General features: G+C 35.7%; 2 protein-coding genes and 1 long non-coding RNA gene across 6 annotated transcripts; all 3 read left to right on the top strand.

Annotated features, from left to right (window-relative positions):
- The first annotated feature begins 943 nt into the window (after nt 1–943).
- On the top strand, nt 944–5,572 carry LOC140809513 (uncharacterized). The gene is made up of 2 exons (XR_012113120.1): nt 944–1,194; nt 5,147–5,572. It is a non-coding gene; the product is annotated as an uncharacterized lncRNA (long non-coding RNA).
- A 7,032-nt stretch (nt 5,573–12,604) lies between these two features.
- On the top strand, nt 12,605–14,497 carry LOC140810617 (AAA-ATPase At2g46620-like). The gene has a single exon (XM_073168467.1). The coding sequence runs from the start codon at nt 12,860–12,862 to the stop codon at nt 14,288–14,290; it is 1,431 nt and encodes a 476-aa protein (XP_073024568.1). The 5' UTR covers nt 12,605–12,859; the 3' UTR covers nt 14,291–14,497.
- A 1,340-nt stretch (nt 14,498–15,837) lies between these two features.
- Nucleotides 15,838–18,756, top strand: LOC140809833 (serine/arginine-rich splicing factor RS31-like). Of its 4 annotated transcripts, none has more exons than XM_073167579.1 (6): nt 15,838–15,974; nt 16,101–16,220; nt 17,440–17,552; nt 17,706–17,929; nt 18,010–18,264; nt 18,472–18,756. In XM_073167579.1, the coding sequence occupies exons 2-6, from the start codon at nt 16,115–16,117 to the stop codon at nt 18,491–18,493; spliced, it is 720 nt and encodes a 239-aa protein (XP_073023680.1). In that variant the 5' UTR covers nt 15,838–15,974; nt 16,101–16,114; the 3' UTR covers nt 18,494–18,756. The 4 variants fall into 4 exon arrangements, with proteins under 4 accessions (XP_073023680.1, XP_073023681.1, XP_073023679.1 ...); XM_073167580.1 differs by having other exon boundaries at nt 15,841–15,974; nt 16,096–16,220; nt 18,475–18,756; XM_073167578.1 differs by having other exon boundaries at nt 15,841–15,974; nt 16,096–16,220.
- Nucleotides 18,757–20,154: the final 1,398 nt, after the last annotated feature.

Genomic DNA, 20,154 nt, shown 5'->3' with positions numbered 1-20,154 from the left:
AAAGAAATTGGAACCGAAAACAAAACTACCAACCCTCGTGTTAAGTCTTGAGAAGTTAATTTACATCACTTTAATTATTTGATTTGTGCCGGACAAAGCTCGACTCCAATATCATTTTGTTAACAAAAATCCAAAAATTAAGTTCAACGTTTGTTTTATTGTTAAGTTCGACGCAGGTCTTAAAATGTTGAATTAAGTTTAATTGTTGTACATATTTCATAAGAAAATGTTTTTTAGAATAAAAGTTCTTTAATTTTTTTTTAAAGAAAAAAACTGTTCTCATTTTATTTCAAAGGAACAAATAGTTGAAAAATAAAAATATGGCATGTGCGTCTATTCCACCTAGGGGTGTTTATCGGTCGGTTCGGTTCGGTTTTCGGTTTTTTATTTCGATTTTTTCGGTTTTACAAATATATAATCCGATATCCGAACCATTTTTCTTTGGTTCGGTTCGGTTTTCTACCAAAATGATTCGGTTATTTCGGTCGGTTATTTCGGTTTTGATACAATTATTTAAATTAATAATATAAATATACTATAAAATATAATATGTTATTTTTTAAAATAATTTCTTAGTAAAATATTTAAATATAAAATACAAATGAATTACATAAACAACAATCAACTAAGTATTATTCAAAATAATTCTTTATTCACTAATATCATATCAATAAATAATATGAAATAAAAATAACATTATTGATTTAATTATATTTCGGTTTTTTTGTCGGTTCGGTTTTGACATTTATAATCCGAAACCGAACTAAATTAATTTCGGTTTTAATATTTATATCCGAATTATAAAATTCGGTTTTCGGTTCGGTTTAGTGTTCGGTTTTCCCGATTTGGATTTTCAGTTTTTTCGGTTCGTCCTCTCTTACGTGCAAATTACGTTAGGATCGTTTTCTTGCAAAAAAAATAAAAAAAAAATAAATAAAAAAAAAAATACGTGATTTTCTTATAGATGTGGCGCTTGTGGTTATTAGGTTCAATACACGTTCAAATTTCTGTACATGCCCTAATCCCTGGTTTTGAAAAGTTTAATTTCCGAGGTTGTATCTGAAATCAAACAGTGGATTTGGCAGTAGATACAGATACGCGTTTTCATAATTTGCAATGTTTGTTGACAATTACCGAACACCAATGTGCTCTGTATCATGATAAAGTCGTGTTCGGCCTTATCGTGAATGTAAGGTAATGTACTTGTGTTCGCTTGATATTTTTCATTTTCAGCTTGTGGGACATTGTTTTGGTTCATATTTTTAATTGATTGCTGTTTGTTTTTTAATTGATTGTTGCTTTTAGTGAATGATAACAGACATATGCTTTTATGCTCTCTGTTTCTTGTAATGAAACTTTTAGGGTGGTGTTTGTTTACTGTCATAAGATTTTTTGCTTAGCCGTGCTTTACAGATTGAGGGATCCCAATGATCTCTGTTACTTTGTGTCCTGGGATGAATTTTCATTCCTGGCTGTGATGTCCTGAACTTAAAACTTCTTAAATCTAACTTAGAATGATATGAAATGAATGTGCAAGCCTTTTTGTGCTTCGAGTAATACGTAATTATAGGAATAGGGGGTGTTAATCTATATCACCTGACCGTGAATCCAGTGATGTGGGATTGGAAAATGAACATTACGACGACTTGCCATTATAGATATTTGAGTTTAGAAAAGCTTCAAGTATGATTCATTGTAGAGTCGTTGATTTACTGTTTTAAAACTAAATTTAGAAGTTGGAACTATCATTCAATCTTCTTAAAGCATATGTTTTTGTGGTAGCGAGCGCTTACCGTTTTACCAAAAGTTATAGCTGGTAGTAATGATGCAACTCAAATCTTTTAAACCATACATCAGTTCAAGCATCACGGTTCGATTGCTCTAGAGATATTGCACCCAACAATCTCCCTTCCAATAGTTGCAGTCATTGCAATAAATGTGAATCGAACCCGTAACATTGGCTCTGATATCAATTTTAGGACTCAGCTTTTGTCGCTTTAACAAAAGCTATAGCTGGTGGTAATGGCGCAACTCAAATATTTTAAACAGCACAGCAACTCAAGTACCACGGTTCGATCGTTCTAATAAGCAGTGACAATTATTGCGTCCAACAATTTCGATTATCGAGTTTAATAAGAAAGTTTTGTCTGTTGTTTTCTTCGAACCACTCTGTCTATCTCAAGCAGTGGAGGCTGCAGCCTCAAGTTTTTATACGTGAACTTTGGTATTAGGATAACAAAAGGTGTAATTATTGATCTGCTTTCATTTGAATTCCTGATGAGCTTTGAGTTCCAAGTAATAACTCGAAGTTCTCCCTCGCATAACCTCCAAATAAACCAAACTTAAGAAATGAAATTGTAATCGTTAATCAGCCAGAGACTAGATACTGGTGTTAGAATTTTGAACTAGAATTTTTTTTTCCCGCAAAATACAGAGGCATATGATTACTCTTTGATTCAATGGACTCATTCATCTCTGTTCTTCATATTTTATAATAAACAGTACCATCACCATTCTGTCACTTTCATCCGTAACTAGCAAAGATTATGTTTCTTTTTCTTGCCATTGCGAGCATGATACCGATTTTTTATTGTGTTGTCACGTATGGGGATTCTTCCTTCCAAAGGGATTCCATACGTGTACACAGGAACAAGGAATTTGTATGCAAATGCAGGCATATATACCAGCTGTTCTTGTGAATACTACAGACAAATTTGGTTTGTCTGAGGAAATTACCGCGTGAAACAAAAAAAATGATTAACATGTAACTATATTTAGTTGATCGATTAGTGTCTTGAATATGTCATAGTCCGTGGTTAAGCTTGGGCTAGTTTTAGAAATAATTCAACAAAAAACTTGATTTATGCTTGCTAGTAGCTAGTGGCTACAGGTCAATGAAAAGAGGTTTTATTAAATCAAGGATGAGGTACATCCACTCGTTAATTAAACTGGACAGAATGTATGCTTTCCCTTTAGCCGCCTTCCACTGGAGCTGGATTTCAATATGAAGTATGATAATCCATCCACTGTTCGGCTTAAAAACAATCACAAGTGATCGGATTTGTTATTCAGTGAGCTACTGCACCAAGTTTATGATTAATGAAACACACACACAAAGAAAAATACCTCACAAGCATTTTAGTTAATTGTTTTTCCACGATGGTCCTTCTGGCGGCTGCCATTTACCTTTTTTGTAAGAGAAATATGGACACCAGGATCATTGTGACGATGATTGCAATTGTAAAGGATCGAATTGTTTACTCCCTGGACATTGCTATTCAAGAATACTGATGTTGGCGAAGACTGCATTTCCATTCCCCTGCTAGTTTTGCCCTCCTTATTTGATTTTCCTTCTTCACCACTTTCACTGCTTGACTTATCAATGTTACTTCCATTGTAATTGTTTTTATTTTTGTATATGAGCTGAGGGTTTCCCGGTGGGTAACCTTTCCTCTGGTTAGGACTCAATTCCATTATGGCACCTTTGTTCTCCCCTGCTAGTGTTATCACCTTCATGCCCAACTCATCAGAATCTGAATTTTTTTTGCTAGTGCCTTTAGTGTTCATCACATGGTCTCTCCTTCCACTGGAATCAGCGCGTTTGTTATGAGAATTAGTCATTTCCTTTGGTTTTTCAATGGTTTCTTGCACTAGCACTGTCTTTTGTTCAACTTCAGCAGGGAACTCTGGCTTACTCTCATCTTCAGTCTTCTGAGTAGGTGGCAAAGTGAAAGGAGATGGAGGGTTTGATAAAGGGTTGATTTTGGGAGATTGTTCTGGGGTTCTCTCCGAAGGTTTTACTGGTGTTGCAGCCTTGAGCCCTGTTGTGGCTCTATTAGTTACCGGACTTGCAACAGGTCTTGAGGCTGGAGCAGTCGGCATTGAGGAGGATGGTGGATTTGTTTTTATTTTAGGAGATGCAGGTATGGGAGATGATGATATTAGTGCATTTCTTGAAGCTGTTATTGGTACTTTTGGGACAGGAGAAGTTGCATGCGGAGCAATGGTCGGGGAAGGTGCTGGTGGAGTCTGGGGTGCCAGTGAAGTGGCTGGTACACTTGGTCGAGTAGGTTGAAAAGTAGATGGTACAACTGGGGAACTCGGTGGAGCTTGAACTTGTGCTGGTGGAGAAGGTGGGGGAGCAGCAGTTTCAGATGGTCTAATTGGAGATTTTGGTACAGTTGCAACCTGTACTGGGTTTGTAGTTGGAGACCTTCCTGGAGCTGTTTCTGGTGTTGCGGTTACGATTGGAGACCTTGGTTGAGCTGCAGCTGTTGTAGGGCTTGGCTTTGGAGAACTTCGGGGAGCAGGTGGTGGTGGTGGTGGTGATGGTGGTGGAACTGCAGTGCTAGGTGGAGGTGCTGGCTCTTGACTTTGAGTTGGTACCACAGGTGGCATAATTGGGATCGTAGGAATTATTGGGCGTGTTATAGCTGGCATCGGTGGGGGTGGACGGATGGGAACTGGCTGTGCAACTGGAGGGGGAGGTGGAGGAGCAGGATCGGGAGTGGGTGTTGGAGCTGGTGCAGCCGGACGATTACCTAATGCAGGGAACCGAAACCATGCTGGACGAGGCTGTTGGCTAGCCATTTCAAAATACGGGATAGCCTAAAATGCTGTATCTTTGTGTTTTAACAAATTATGAAAAGGATACTGGAAATGGTAAGGATTAACCATCTGGTTATACTCCTATGTATATATACTTGAAAACAAGCATGAAACACGCTCCTTCCACATTTGTAGAAAAGAAAGGAAAGACGATTGTTGAGGAAAGTATCGATTCCGAAAAAAGAAACCGATAATAGCTCGGAGTAGTCATAGTTAAGGTTGGTATCACCTCTTGGATGGGGCCATTGACATAAAAAGTGTAAAAGTGCTGCATTCGTCTGTACCGCAAGGATTCTTAACATCTACTTCTACATCACGCATGTTCCATCAGACTTTTGATGGGCATCAATATAAATTAATCTCACCAATTCAAGCATTTAATTTATATCCGCCGAAATTTTCTGTGAAATACTTCTAACATTGTAAACTATGTGCCTGTTGTCGGATTCAATGCTCAAATTGCGGCTGCTGATGCTACTTGAATTGTCAATGTTCCTGCATCATATATTATATGCTGATGGTAACGAATAAATCACAGGAAATGTAATTTTATTAAAACTACAGAAGTGTGGTATGGGTAATTCGGTAGCTTGAGATTGGTTGAACTTTGTGGTTCACAGCTGGATGTGCGTTGCCTTGACTTTGCTTGTGGGTACGACGATTCTTGATGTTGTCTTACCTTTATGTTTTAAGAGTAGTATAATGAACTGGATGGCTTCATGAGGGGGGTTTCCAAAATTCAGGTGGCTTTTGTTGCCTTATAACCCCTCCTCTAGAGAGAGTCTTCGCATGTGATAGATGCTGTACGGATTAGATCAGCAGCCTACCTAGAATGTCATGCCCGATTTTATTCTGTTTCTGATGATTTCCTGTCATGTATTCTCGCCTATTCAGACTTGTGTCGCCTGAATTTTTCTTATGTTACATGTTCTTTTGTCTGTTAGAACTGAGCAGGTTATCCCTATGTATCTTTTTTTATCACCTTAGTTAATTACAATTGGAAGGTTAACAATAAAGTCTGGTGGAATTTATTCTCGATGTTGAAAGTGGCTTCTTTGTCTTCAAAGTTTATGCCTTGTAGAGAAGCCTAATTCTGTGTACCCACTTTTAACGACACAAAATAAAACGAATTCTACCACCTTTGTTTATTTATTATAGTTTTGGACGATGTGGAGAGTCCACATCTCACATTTTTATTCAATTACGATTTTTATTTAAGCTTAAAAACGTGTTTAAGCTATTCGTTTTTTTTTCATTCCGTGTGAAATAGTATTGCATAGGGCGAGCATATGTTTTTGATAAAAATAAAAAACATATCCAACCAAACTATTAATAATTAAAAACCAGACCAAATCGAGCCTATGGTTTTGGTGTAGTTTAGTTTGGATTGTGTGTTTTAAAATTTACCATATTTCCAACTGAAATATTTGGATTATTTTTACATTTAATTTTATTTTTTATACCTAATTATTATAAATAAAAAATAGCAATAAACAGACAGACGATAAAATATTTAAAAACGTAATGTATAATAATCAAATTAATATTTGACATAAAAATATATAAATCCTCAAAATAAATTGCTTCACCTTCAAAAGAACTAATATCTTTTAAAAGTTATTAATTTTAATAATTGGAAATATTATAGTAAATCAAGTTTTAAAAAGAATCTATAGGGATGATTTTTTTTTTTTCCGCGGAAAAAACCCGAAAACCGGACGAGGTTGGGGACTATCAAGTTCGGGTTTGAGTTTGAGTATTTTTTTTTTAATCTCCGCAATAGCTGAGGACGAGTATGAAGATACTATTTTCACCCTTCAACTTGTCTCGATAATAATAATAAATTAGTATATACATATTCACGTACCGTAAGGGCCCGTTTGGTATCATGGATTAGCCCATGATAAGTTAACAATCATGGGCCAATCCAATGTTTGGTTGTTTTTTATCAAATATATGGGCCCGTGACAATAGGAAAAAGCCCGCACTGTAGCTACAATTTGTTGGACAAATAATACTGATAATTTAGGTGTGATAACTTATCCCACTCTTAATACCTCCTACTTTTCCAATTTTACCCTTCTCCTAAATTCAAACTCACCACCACTTACCGCCACGACCGCCGCCGGCCGACCACCGAAGGACCGCCGACCGCGGCGGAGCACCGGCCAACCGTTTACCGACGGTTTGTAAAAATCCGTCGCAAATCGCGACGGTTGTCTCAAAAACCGTCGCTAAGAGCGACGGTTTTTCAGAAACTGTCGCCGATCTAAACAAGATCGACGACGGTTTCTCAGAAACCGTCGCTATTAGCGACGGATGTTGATCAACCGTCGCCGATTTTCCGGCAATCGTTTCAGGCCCTTTCACCCGCCGACCTTTTCCGGCAGACCATTTCCCACTGTCGCCGTCGCGAATGAGAAGGACAAATTCGTCTTTTCATCAAAAAATTCAAAATTATCCTACACTTAAAAATCTTACCAAACATAATATTATTTTACACCATATATTACAATCCTATCACAATCATTTTCTTTATCATTTACGTACTAATCATTAGTTTACTCTATCCTTCCAACCAAACGTAGCCTAAATGTTTATAATATCTTGTCTCCTCACCCATCGGCCAAAACTCTCATTTTATTTTCACTTCACCATTTCAGCTACTTTAAGCAACCGTATTGCCTCTGTTGAGCACCAAAAATAGAAAGTATATACTTTTTCGGGAAGCTATCGATGATGTCTATCTTTCTATACCACTTTTGTCAAGAAATATTTCGACTTCCTCGGTTCCTAATTCTCGCCAGCCTTCCATTTGAGGTTGTCGACCGCTGGGCAACCTCTCCAAGGTGTTGGGGAAGATTGGAGCTCGATTTCGGATCCAAGTCGGTTTTTTTGTTCACTTATGGATAAAATTTGAATCTAATGTTCGAATTTATGCATTTGAGTTCACTTTTTTTTTTTTGGTAAAATGGTCGATATATATTTTATTATTGATTGTAGGTCAATGATTCAGCCGATCGGGGTATATTTAAATTTTTCTGAAATTATTGGAGAAATAATTTGAATTTTCCATATTTATATTTTTGGGAATTCAAATTTTAGTGTTGAATAATTCTATATTGGATGTTTAATGATTTTCAAATTTAATACCTATGAGCTCGGGGTCGGGGTCAAAGATTCCTCGGTTAGATACAACCAAAATGGGGTGGGATATAATTCGAAGACGAGGATGATAATGACAAACGCACTCCTGTCTCCCAACCCTTACTATTTTAGAAACTGAGATGAGATATGAGATCATCTCCAAGCATTATGTTATTTTGATATAACACCAACTTCAAGATAATGTAATTCATATACAAAATACAAAACGTATCTCAATCTATCAACTCTGAACTCTACACTAAAAAAAATATTCTCATTTATTTTATTCAATACAACTAATTTATTCTACAAAATATTTATTAACAAGTTAATTAAAATATCAACACATTAATATTATATTAATTAATCTATACATAGATATATTTTTTAAAAATAATTAATTTAAATTATAATGACATAAGTTTATATAATTAAATCATATTTATATATATATATATTTATTCAAATAAATATAACATTATAAAATAATAAATAATGTAAATATTGGTAAACTAAATATTTTTTAAAGTTTATAAATATTTACATTGTTTATTATTTTACAATGTTATATTTTTTTGAATAAAAATATAACATTGTAAAATAATAAATAATGTAAATATTTATAAACTATTTTTTTTAATTTTTTATTCAAATAAACATAACACTATAAAATAATAAATAATGTAAATATTTATAAACTAAATATATTTTATAAAAAATATACAAGTTTATTAAATTTAATAACCACAAAAATAAACAAACAAATATGACGAAAAAGTTCAATTTTTTTTATTTTATATCTTTCTACAATGTTGCACCAAATTTGGTGCAACACTGTAGCTCTCCTCTGACATAGCAAGTAAGATAGTGCGTTGAAGTAGAGAAAAAGATGCTATTTTAATATCAAATGTTAAGATAGCGTCGGTTTGGAGATGACATGAATGAGGATTTAATCCTCTCAGGCTGGGTAGAATTTCCTGATTAGATATAATCTGGTATGAGAGTATATATATGATTCAGGAGCGAGGATGGGATGCTCGTTCACGCCGCCCCATTGCCATTTCTGATAATTTATTATGATAATTTAATATATTTTTTTTAAAGGTAAACAGCTTCACTAACATGTCAAAGATGGATCATGTTCTACAGTTTTCAACAACTAACTAGGAAAACCTCCTGGTACTCAATCTAAATTAGACAACCAAATCAAAGCCTTGCAGACTAAAAGATGAGTTACTTCATTGACAGATCTCTTCATATGGTGAATCGATAGGAAATTATGCTCATGAAGCATAAATTGAATCTCCAAAGCTAAAGCACCGACTGATCCCAATTCTTCTTCAGGTTTGGTTACTGCATGAACCGCCTGTAGAGAATCTGAAAATATACAAACATTAGCAAAATGTTGGGCCACAAATAAATCCATTCCCAATCTTATAGCTTCTAATTCAACACCCTTAATCGACCCCTTGTTTCGGACCAATTTTGCCTTAGCTCCTAAAAGAAGCGATCATTCTTTGCATTTGTGGTGGAAGGTTATCTGGCAACTTCATGTATCTCCTAAAATCCGGGTATTTATGTGGCGGGTGTCATGGAACTTCTTACCTACGGCACCGAACTTGCAATCACATCATGTACTGACTGATGGTAGGTGTCCTTTATGCAATTTTAGTTATGTTTCGACTAACCATTGTCTACTGTTTTCATCTTTTGTGAAAAAAGTTTGGAAAAAGACAATCTTTTGGAGTTATTTGTGCAAACTCAAGGAGTGTTACTTTATTGATTGTGGTTTACTAATATTAAAAACTTGTGACAAGGAAGAATTTGAAGTGTTTGTCATTGTGTCTTGAGCTATTTGGAGTGATTTATGTAAGCGTATGCGTGCCCCTAAGCTGTTACCGGTTGCAATCGACGTGGGATGATAATTTAATAATTATAACAGGAGTGAACCAATTATTACGATTTGGGTCGATTTGCTCCAGTCGTCCGTTTCTACCAAATATGGAGCTCCACATTATTCAGTGGGCCTTGGGCATCATAATTATGCACCAGCATTGCTTTCGCATAGCCCTTTGTGGCAACTAGGCCATATAGCAAAGCACGAAAGTAACGTCGTAACCCAAGATTCACTTTTCCAACAGGCCCATAAATTGGATGATATGGGTTAAATTTTAATCGCAGTTGTAAATTAGAGAGCAGCATCGATCTAATTCTCCAGTTTTTAAGACACAAACAACTAAACAATCTAGGTAAAGGAACCAATAATAAACAGAAACTCAAATAAAAAGAATAATAAAGTATATCCCTCGTGTGTGTCGGTGTTAGGAGATGATTAAGATGCATTGGAGGGTCTTTGTTTTGCCACATTACTTAATTCTCACCAATCATACACAAGCAATTTGAGAACAAAATGTCGCGTATTTTTGTCTTTGATAGATTTTTTATATATAGCATAGATATAGATGGTGATAATGATACATGTTGAACTTAATTGGGTGCATATTAACATTTCGCCTAATAAAACTTTCTCGTCTTATTCATAAATTGTTCGTATGGCCACAGATCATATCGCGTTCTTAGGATACACAAACGAAGTATCGAGATATTTTATTTTTCTATTTGAGGTAATATTTGATCAATATTATTCGTTGGATCTGCGATAAAGACATCACATTGTTTATTTCTGCTATTCTTTACCACTTTTATTTTTCTATTTGAGGTGATTAATTATTGCATATAGTTTATTGAAAAGGAAGTAGTTGCAAGGGTACCTTGAACGCTAGCTAACAAAATTGAATTCTAAAATTCTACCGAATTTCAAAGATCGGGGCATGCCATCATTAAAATTCCAGAGGAAAGTTTCCGATCCGATGAGAATAAAGTGGCACACCCAATAGAATCTTATTCACCAATCATTTTTACGAAATAAAACTATATAATATATGACAAAAACTTGTGAGACGATCTCACGGGTCGTATTTGTGAGACGGATCTCTTATTTAGATCGTCCATTAAAAAATATTACTTTTTATGCTAAGAGTATTACTTTTTATTGTGAATATCGGTAGGATTGATCCGTCTCACAGATTAAGATCCGTGAGACGGTCTCACATAATATCCACTCATAATATATTAGATATAAAAATATAGACATGTATATGAGTTGTCCGTTTGGGAGATTCATTTTAAAAAATTAACGATGCGGCAATAATTTCTATGCATTTTATTGATAGAGCACATTCGTGTACGATTTAATAATCATCTTGCATTTTGTTTTCCTTGACTTTACGGCTAGCTGTCGTGATTGCTTTTCTTTTCTTTTTAAATTTGTTTATACATGCTCAAGATTTGAGAAAATCCCGAATTCAAGATTAATTGTAACAATTTTTTTTCACATTAAAACAAGATTGATACTTAAGCTCTCACAATTAATCAAAGACTTATTCAAACTCTCACCTTTCCCTAAATATTATTATTATTATTTTAAATTTTTTTTTGAGATATTTTAAAGATCATTAATCCCCCATAAATCGACTCGTCCCTGATGACATCTCCATATTAAATAAAATTAGGTCCAAGAAAGAAGGCCCGATTAACTACGCAATAAACATTTACATAGTACTAGAGTTCTTATCATGATAGAATTTTTTATTTTATCAAATAAGTTATTTAGTTTCAACTCTATAAATATGAGGTACCGAACTTTCATTCATTACTTACACGAGCACTATTATATTCATATTATTAAGTTTACTTTCAGAACCGACTTAAGCATCGGAGGGTCTACATCGAAAACACTTCAGGTGCCATTTAACATTTGTTTGTCCCCGCAGGATCTAGCTCTGTTACAGTTAGCTCGGTCACATCCTGACCTAGAAGTTTCTGTTCGGATATCAGTAAAATTGTAAAATAATATTGAAGTATTTGGCTTACCAAATCGAACTCAAATTAGATGAAATATTTTATGTGTAGAGTATTAAGTTGTATTTATATTCAGATACATTTTTAATCTAATATCTAGTCATAAAGATTTGTCACCATTTTAATTGTAAAAGATTCTATGAATCTCTTTCATTTAATTAAAAATCCCAAATATTCAGATGAATCAATTATATCTGTAAATATATATCGATTAAATAATTGAACGGAAGAAGTAATCATCTACTGAGCAGACCAAATCCACCGCCAGTCTACTTTGACAATTAATTGTTCTTATATTTAATAATTAAATACACGTTAACCCCGATTAGAAGCGTTTGCAAACACGCTTTAGTTTTACTTGGAAAATCTTGCTAAGAATTACTCTTGATTGGTAAGGCCTAATGTATAGTTTCATTCATAATAACAAACACGAGCAAACCAAGACTAATTATTAGGATATTAATCTAATTAGTATAATTATAACACGGATCAACTATATCCATATTTACAATAATAAGTAATATTTTGATATAAAAAAATAAAATTTTTATATAAATGAACCAAATATTATATCATTACGAAAAAATTGACCTGTGAGAGTGTGTCGCAAAAATATTTGTATTATGATTAATAATAACAAGGACCTCTATTTTATTCTATTGGTTATTTCCGCCGCAGGTTATTAACTTATAATAATGCATGAATGCCGTAGCCCTTGTATTGATTCACCAAACAAACTAAAACACAAAAGTCGTCGAGATTACCACCCTCGGATAAATTGATTCTTTTTGTTCCATCTGTAAATTTAACTATCAATCTTTATCATTATTATTTTTTAATAAAAAAAGTGCTCCTTTATTTGCAACAGATCTCCTCGTATATATTAAATTTGAAGTTTACAAAATAGATAATTAGTTTCCACAAAGAATCAATTTCTGAAAACCTTGTTCTTCTTTTTATTACATATACATATAAAAGAGAAACAAAGAAGAGGCAAACAGGATTTTACAATTTTCATCGGATCAATACCTTTTCCCTCAGCATCAGATGTTTTTTCCCACAACAGTCTCGTCTGTTCTTCAGTAATCCCATACATATATACAACGTATATGTGTGTGTGTTCCCTCTCGGGAATCATTCGTGAATTGAAATTAGCCTCAAACAGTCTCTATTGCTGTTACAGATGATGGTCATGTTAATATTATCGATGATTTTGTCGGTTCTATGCTCACTATTTATCTTCCGATGGTTTCTGCATCACACCGGTCTCATATACGCGGCGAGGAAATTTGTCGACTGGGTCAGCGACGGGATTCACGTCCATCTACTCCTCAAGGTTCCCGAGTTCAACGATTCCACTCACCAAGAAAACCAGTTTTTTCGCCGGGTTTTTCTGTATGTCAATTCTTTGGCTTCCTTGGAAGACTCCGACTTCACCAATCTCTTGGCCGGTAAAAAGCCCAACGATATCGTTTTGTCCATCGACGATGATCAGGTCATACACGACTCGTTTCTCGGAGCCAGGGTTTCGTGGCACTACAGAGTCCAAAGGGATTGTGAAAACCAGGTGGTTGCGCGAAGTTTCGTGTTGACAATCAAGAAAAAGGATAAGCGTTGGATTCTGAAGCCTTATCTTCAACACGTACATACTGTTTCTGATGATATCGATCAGAGAAGAAAAGAATTGAAGATTCACATTAACATCAACGATAGGTGGAAATCGCTTCCATTCCATCATCCCGCTACTTTCGATTCGGTCGTTATGGACCCGGATTTGAAGAGCAAAATCCGGTGCGATCTGGAGACTTATCTCAAGTCCAAGCAGTATTACCACAAGATAGGCCGTGTTTGGAAACGCAGCTACCTGCTGTATGGCCCTTCTGGCACCGGAAAATCTAGCTTCATTGCCGCCGTCTCGAATTTGCTTGGTTACGACGTGTACACCGTTAATTTAACACAGGTGGCAAATGATTCTGATCTCAACACGCTTCTGTTGCAGACCGCGTGCAAATCTTTGATCGTGGTCGAACATTTGGATCGTTACATTTCGGAAAAAGCCACGGCGAAGATCACGGCATCCGGTTTCTTGAATTTTATTGATGGACTTTCGAATTTCCAAGACGAAAAGATCATGATTTTCACGATGAACAGCAAAGAGGGGATTGATTCCGCCATGTTAAGGCCTGGAAGAATCGATGTTCACATCCACTTTCCCAATTGCGATTTTAATTCTTTCAAAAGTTTGGCATGCAATTATCTAGGTGTTAAGGAGCACAAATTGTTCCCACAAGTGGAGGAAATCTTTCAGAGCGGCGCCACCATGAGCCCCGCCGAGATTGGCGAATTAATGTTAGTGAACCGGAGCTCGCCAAGTCGAGCGTTGAAATCGGTGATTACTGCCTTGCAGTCGAATGCCGCCGTAAAGGCTGGACCACAGCTGTACAACAGTGCCTCGTCGTCGCCGGTGCCTCCGTATGTGGCGGAGGAAGCTGGGGGCGTGCTCTGGAAGGACACAGTGCCGAAAGAGTTCCGGAAGTTGTATGGACTTTTGAGGTTGAAGAGCTGCAAGAAACCTGGATCTTCGGATCATGATGACGAAATTATCGACCGATAACATTTCTCCAGCGGTATGGTATACATATTTTTTTTTAATTCGGGACTAAAAAATTAAGTTTATTTTACGATAAAGTGTTGTTCTTTTTCCATTCGACTCTGCAATTTGTGGCGTAGATTAATAGGTGACTGGGTTACTTAGACACTAAAGTCTACGAAACATATTAATATTCTTGTTGATATTAATGAGTAGGTTGTGTATTTGTGATGTTTCAATGTCCAAAATACGGCTGCATTCAATGGTTGTGCATGATACATATGTCCGCCAATTACCCAAGAAAACACTAACAAAAATATATATAAATTATAACTTATCATATTATTGGACATAGCCTTCAATTACGCCTCGGTGTGGCAAACAACATCATTACATCACTTTGTACTTGATCATTCATCACACGCCTCAGTGTGGATTTTTAGATGTCGAATTTCGTTCCTTCAATTCCCGCTTAGAAAAGGAACCGTAGCATGCAAATTTCAGCTTTATTGAATAAAAGTGTAGGTATCTGAGAAATGGGATTTGGAGGGAGGCCGTCGTGTATTTGTCACATAAAAAGACCAAATGAACAAAAAAAAGTAAAAGATATACCATGGTTTGTGCTTTGCTTAAAGTTTAAAGATTTACCTTCTTTAAGAATACTTACCAAAATATACATATGATATGTGTTTATGACCCCATTATACAGAAAGTTAGGAGTAAATCAATAGAAGGAAATGGAAAAAGAATATATAACTGGCTATTAAATGTAGGAAGAATAACCAAAAAAGAAAATAAACTACATACGGAGTCTTTTGTATTGGGCGCAAGCAGGCTTTTTCCGGGGCCAAGTCGTGAGAAATTCACGCGCAACCAACTTCTTCTACTGGAACATCAAATCATTCGAGTATTGTACATAAATTATTATTTAATAGAACCTAATTTGCATTCATGTTGCCAACCTAATTGAAGCAAACATGGACGCCACCAAAAGTGGCGACGCTATGATTGTATTGTGTTTCCTTTTTTATGTGGATGGATGCTTGTAGAGTAAAATAAAGTCACTCAGCAATCACGGTGAAATTACTTTCACAACAATATATATATATATATATATATATATATATATATATATATTATCAAACGGACGCCATTTTGTTCAGTTTTATTGTCAACTTAATCTAATATTTTATACGAAACAATTTATTTATTTTTTTGTTTGGGGTAGAAGTTTTTTATAATTGATTCTCATCTAGAAAATTCATAAATATTTGGGATGTTAACAATATCTATATATTTAATAATATAAATTGAAATAAAAATTAATTTGGTCATATTTTTAGGTGAAAGGGGAAGAATCCGAGTACAAGTCACAAGTATAGCACCTTTGAATTTGAAGAATGGGCTCTGTTGACCAAAACTTGATTTTACTGTTGGTATCACGAGCTTGTAATGGGCCTTAGTCCGTTTGGTTATAAAATAAGCCATAGCCCATGGGCTTTAGCATGCGAAGTCCGTCAACGGATCACTTTGCTCCACGTGCGTCGGGCCATACTAGGGCTCCGTTCTCGTGGCTATATAATTTTATTGTTTTTCATTATTTATTTGTAAGATAAAACATATTACCTTTCCAAACCTGTTCTCGTTTAAAAGGTGGGTTCGCGAGGCTAGGGTTCTTCAGTCTGTGCTTGTGTTTACGAAGGCGGAGGTAATCTTCGTTTTCTATATTCTGATAAAATCTGTTGGGCAATCTCTTATTTTTCTTGCGTTCGAGATATTTATTATACTGTTTATTAAGATTTTTCGTATTTACGTCTTATTTTCCCCAGGTCAGATCTGAAAGCTAAGATGAGGCCTATTTTCTGTGGAAATTTTGAGTACGAGACTAGGCAATCGGACTTGGAGCGATTGTTTTCCAAATATGGAAGGGTTGACCGCGTCGACATGAAATCGGGTACCCGAAGAAGCTTTAGTTTGTGTTGTGGATCGATTTATTAAAATTCGAGGCTTTGTCTGTTTAGTTGTTGTTATTCGCGTGGATACATTATTTTCTGTTTGATGTAGTCTTTGAAGTTATTTATTCTTTTTATGGACCCGTTGAATTGTTGTTTCTGTTCTTTGTAGCACCCGCTGGTAGATAGGGTAGCTGTATCTTTATTGAGGAGATGAAGTGATTAGTACAACGCTTTTTTGGTGTATGGTTATTGATACATATTTGAACGCGTTTTTTTCCTTGTTTTTCCTGAATTTAATCCTCAGTAATTAGAATAGAGCCCATAACCTTATTTCTTTTTGGATTTGTTTGAACTTTGTGGAACTTGTATGGTAGTTGGTATGGTGCTCTTAACCGTTCAACACCTGCAGTCTCTTAGGCCAACAAACTTGTCTAATGACATTTGTTCCTTCTACACCTGAAACCTTAATGAAATCACCCCTCCAAATGTGAGAGTAAATTCATTGACTTGAAAAATTGAAAATGAAATGGCAGGGCAGTAGAATATTTGTCGGGGAAGATCTCCATGTTTAAGTGTTTGTTTTGACGCAGGAACATTTGCTAAAGGAAAATGAGCTTCTATACCGGCTTGCAGTCTTCTCTGCAATAAAAACTTCCAATGCCAAGGCTACCTAACTGCTTATCTGCTCTCCTTATGGTCGACGGAAACATTCTACATATCTATCACCCAATCTCCCCTTTGATTTTCTTGAATGCTTAAAGTTGCTCTCTCACCAGAATGGTAATGGTGAGGTCTATGAATTCATCATGTCATGCCTACCTATAATGATAAGGGTTCAATATGTCAAGTTCATCATCTCATGCCTACCATCACTAATGATAAGGCGATCAATGAGGTCTAGCTTGCCATTTCTTCAATGTACTGAGCTCTGTGCTCTGAAAATGATGAAGCATGCTTAGCAATGACTACTGAGGCCTGACACAATGGATCTTGCCTTTACTTACTTGCCTACATCATAATACGTCTTGCTTTAGTTCTTCATGCAATGCCTCTACATCCTAACTTTCATCAGAACCTTCCCATATTTGCAGGTGTTGTATGTTATTTTATTCTCCGCCAGGATAATTATCCTGACTTAACTGTTGCAAGTTTTCAGTGCAAGGCCTCCGTGCGATGGTTTATTCTTGTATCTGCTTCTCATACTTTCCCCCTTTTCAGGATTTGCTTTTGTGTATTTTGAGGACGAACGTGATGCTGATGATGCCATCCGTGGTCTTGACAACATCCCCTTTGGGCATGATAGGCGCCGCTTGTCAGTAGAATGGGCAAGGGTATGCTTACTTCCGAATAGGTTTATAATTTTTTGTTCACATATGCAACATGGATACATTCAGCATGAAAACTTGCCGGTTTGTTTTTTTTTGTTTGGGCTATGTTTCTTTGTAATGGTTAAGAATGTCTTAATGTTATTATTGTTTCAAAAGGGTGAACGAGGCAGGCATCGTGATGGGAGAGCAGCAAATCAGAGACCTACTAAAACACTGTTTGTTATCAACTTTGATCCTGTGCGTACTAGGGACCGGGATATAGAAAGGCACTTTGAGCCTTATGGGAAGGTTCTTAATGTTCGCGTCCGTCGGAATTTTGCATTTGTGCAGTTTGAAACACTGGAAGAAGCCACAAAGGCTTTAGAATGCACACATATGAGGTATGTTTGACAGTTGATTGGTTTGTGGTTCTATTCCATATCGTGTAGCATGACTGACAAATTGTATTGTGAATTTGCAGCAAGGTACTCGACAGGGTGGTTTCTGTTGAATATGCTTTGAGAGATGACGATGAGAAGGGTCCGGGAAAATTCAATAGCCCCAGAAAGGATTATGGGAGACGTGGAGGTAGCCCTTACCAGAGATCGCCAAGTCCAGGGCTTCGCCGGGGTCGACCGAGCCCTGATTATGAGCGAGCTAGAAGCCCAATTTATGATAGGTATAATGGTCCTTCATTTGACAGAGCCAGGAGTCCAGAATATGCAAGATACCGAAGGTAAATGAATTTCAGGAAATGCCTACTTTGTTGCTGGTATTTCTTTGGCTTGTTCTCTTCATAAAAATGAATTCCTCGAATGCTTATCAGAGGACGAAAGATTTTTTTTCCGAAAATGGTGTGAACCTTTTGCTACACCACTAGCTATTTTATAAAGCATTTCACGCAACTACTCGTGAGTTTACTCGTTTCATGTTCCTTCTACAGTAGGTCACCTGTTCGAAGGTAAACGGCAGGGTTGTGCTAGGCAAATGGAGGTTGATTTTCTATTTTGATGTGGTAAGTCTGTAATATTCTACTTCCTTAAAAGTACCGGAGACCTTACTTGGACCTAATTCCTCCATTTGTATTTTTAATTCGATTGATTCTGATGGTCTGGTCTGCCAGGATCTTATAATTGGAAACAGTGGTAATGGACCATGTGATGGAGTTTCTATTATTCATATTATTCATATGGTACTGTAGTTTTACTGGAATCCCATATTTGATGAATTTTGTGTCATCTGAGTAGAAGGATAGAATCATAACGAAAGTATACTTCGAATATGAAGCTGAGTAGAGCATGAAATGTTGAATCTGAGTCCATGAGGATTTGAGACCCGAAAATGTTAAATTTTTTGAAGTACTTGACTTTAACATGAACATGAAGTTCGATGGGTTAAATCTGTTAGATCCGTCAATCAATTATATTATAGTATTTTTGAAGTACTTGACTTTAACACGAACATGAAGTTTGATGGGTTAAATCTGTTAGATCCGTCAATCAATTATATTATAGTATTTTTTTGACATCTTTTTACTTTAAACTAATACGTGTGTGTGTGTGTGTATATATATATATATAATTAAAATAATTAAATTAGAGTCCTATAACAAAATCAATTCAATCTAAATAACTGGTCAAAGTGTCAAACATATTAGGACAGGTTGATACAACGTACGCTCTTTAATAGTTACTTTTAAATAAGCAATGATGTAAAATTTTTCCAGAGTGATGTAGCTTGCTATATTATTATAAAAGTAGAGTTAAAAGCATATCTATCAATATTCGTAACCAATGATGAACGCTATATTTCTAGAATCATAAATATAATATATATTATTAATATTTAAATTAAAATAAGTCAAGTCTGGTAGCTGACTCGTACCATCGTACCCTGGCCTGGTGAGTGGTGATGTCGACAGCGTTCCGTGTAAAATTGCTAGGAAAATAAGCCCATGCTATGTTATTCATCTCGATATGACGAAGTGCACTTATTGTGCCATGATTGATGAACGGCCCGTGTAAAAATAATGAAAAGTCGATTATTTGAAGGAATTACTTAATGATGTAGTTGATCATATAATATTTATGATCTTACATAAGTTAAGTTCTATATGAAATGTATAATTCATTGATAACCGAACAAAGTTTATATTACATATAAAAGAGAGGTTTTTTTCGAGCACAAATTGGGATGGGAGTGAGGTGATATTTCTATTTTGTACGACGTGGGTTGGGGAGAAGCTTATGCCAAACCAGCTAACATAGAAGTGATGTTCGCACCATATAGAAAATTGGTTTCTCACGAAGATTATTTATCCAAGCGAGCATTTACTTCTTCTGATAGCTTGGTAAATGAAATCTATCATTATTGCTGATGAAACTCCGTGCCAGAAAAGAAAAGCTAGCTCACCCGTTTCGCGACTGAGTCAGAAAATGTAAACAAGTAACAAGTTCATTCGGGTCAAAATAAAAAAATTGAAGCTAATTAGAGACACTTCTTCTTTATTATTTTGTTGACCATATATAGTCAGTTGTGGTAACTCAACAACCCTCAGCTTTTCTTCCAATCATAATTTTGAGCCAGATGATGATACTGAAGATGAATGGTTTTCATTTCAAAGCAA

Source organism: Primulina eburnea, chromosome 13, assembly GCF_022965805.1.
Source record: "Primulina eburnea isolate SZY01 chromosome 13, ASM2296580v1, whole genome shotgun sequence".
NCBI classification, from domain to species: Eukaryota; Viridiplantae; Streptophyta; class Magnoliopsida; order Lamiales; family Gesneriaceae; genus Primulina; species Primulina eburnea.
This window is presented reverse-complemented; position numbering and strand designations above follow the sequence as displayed.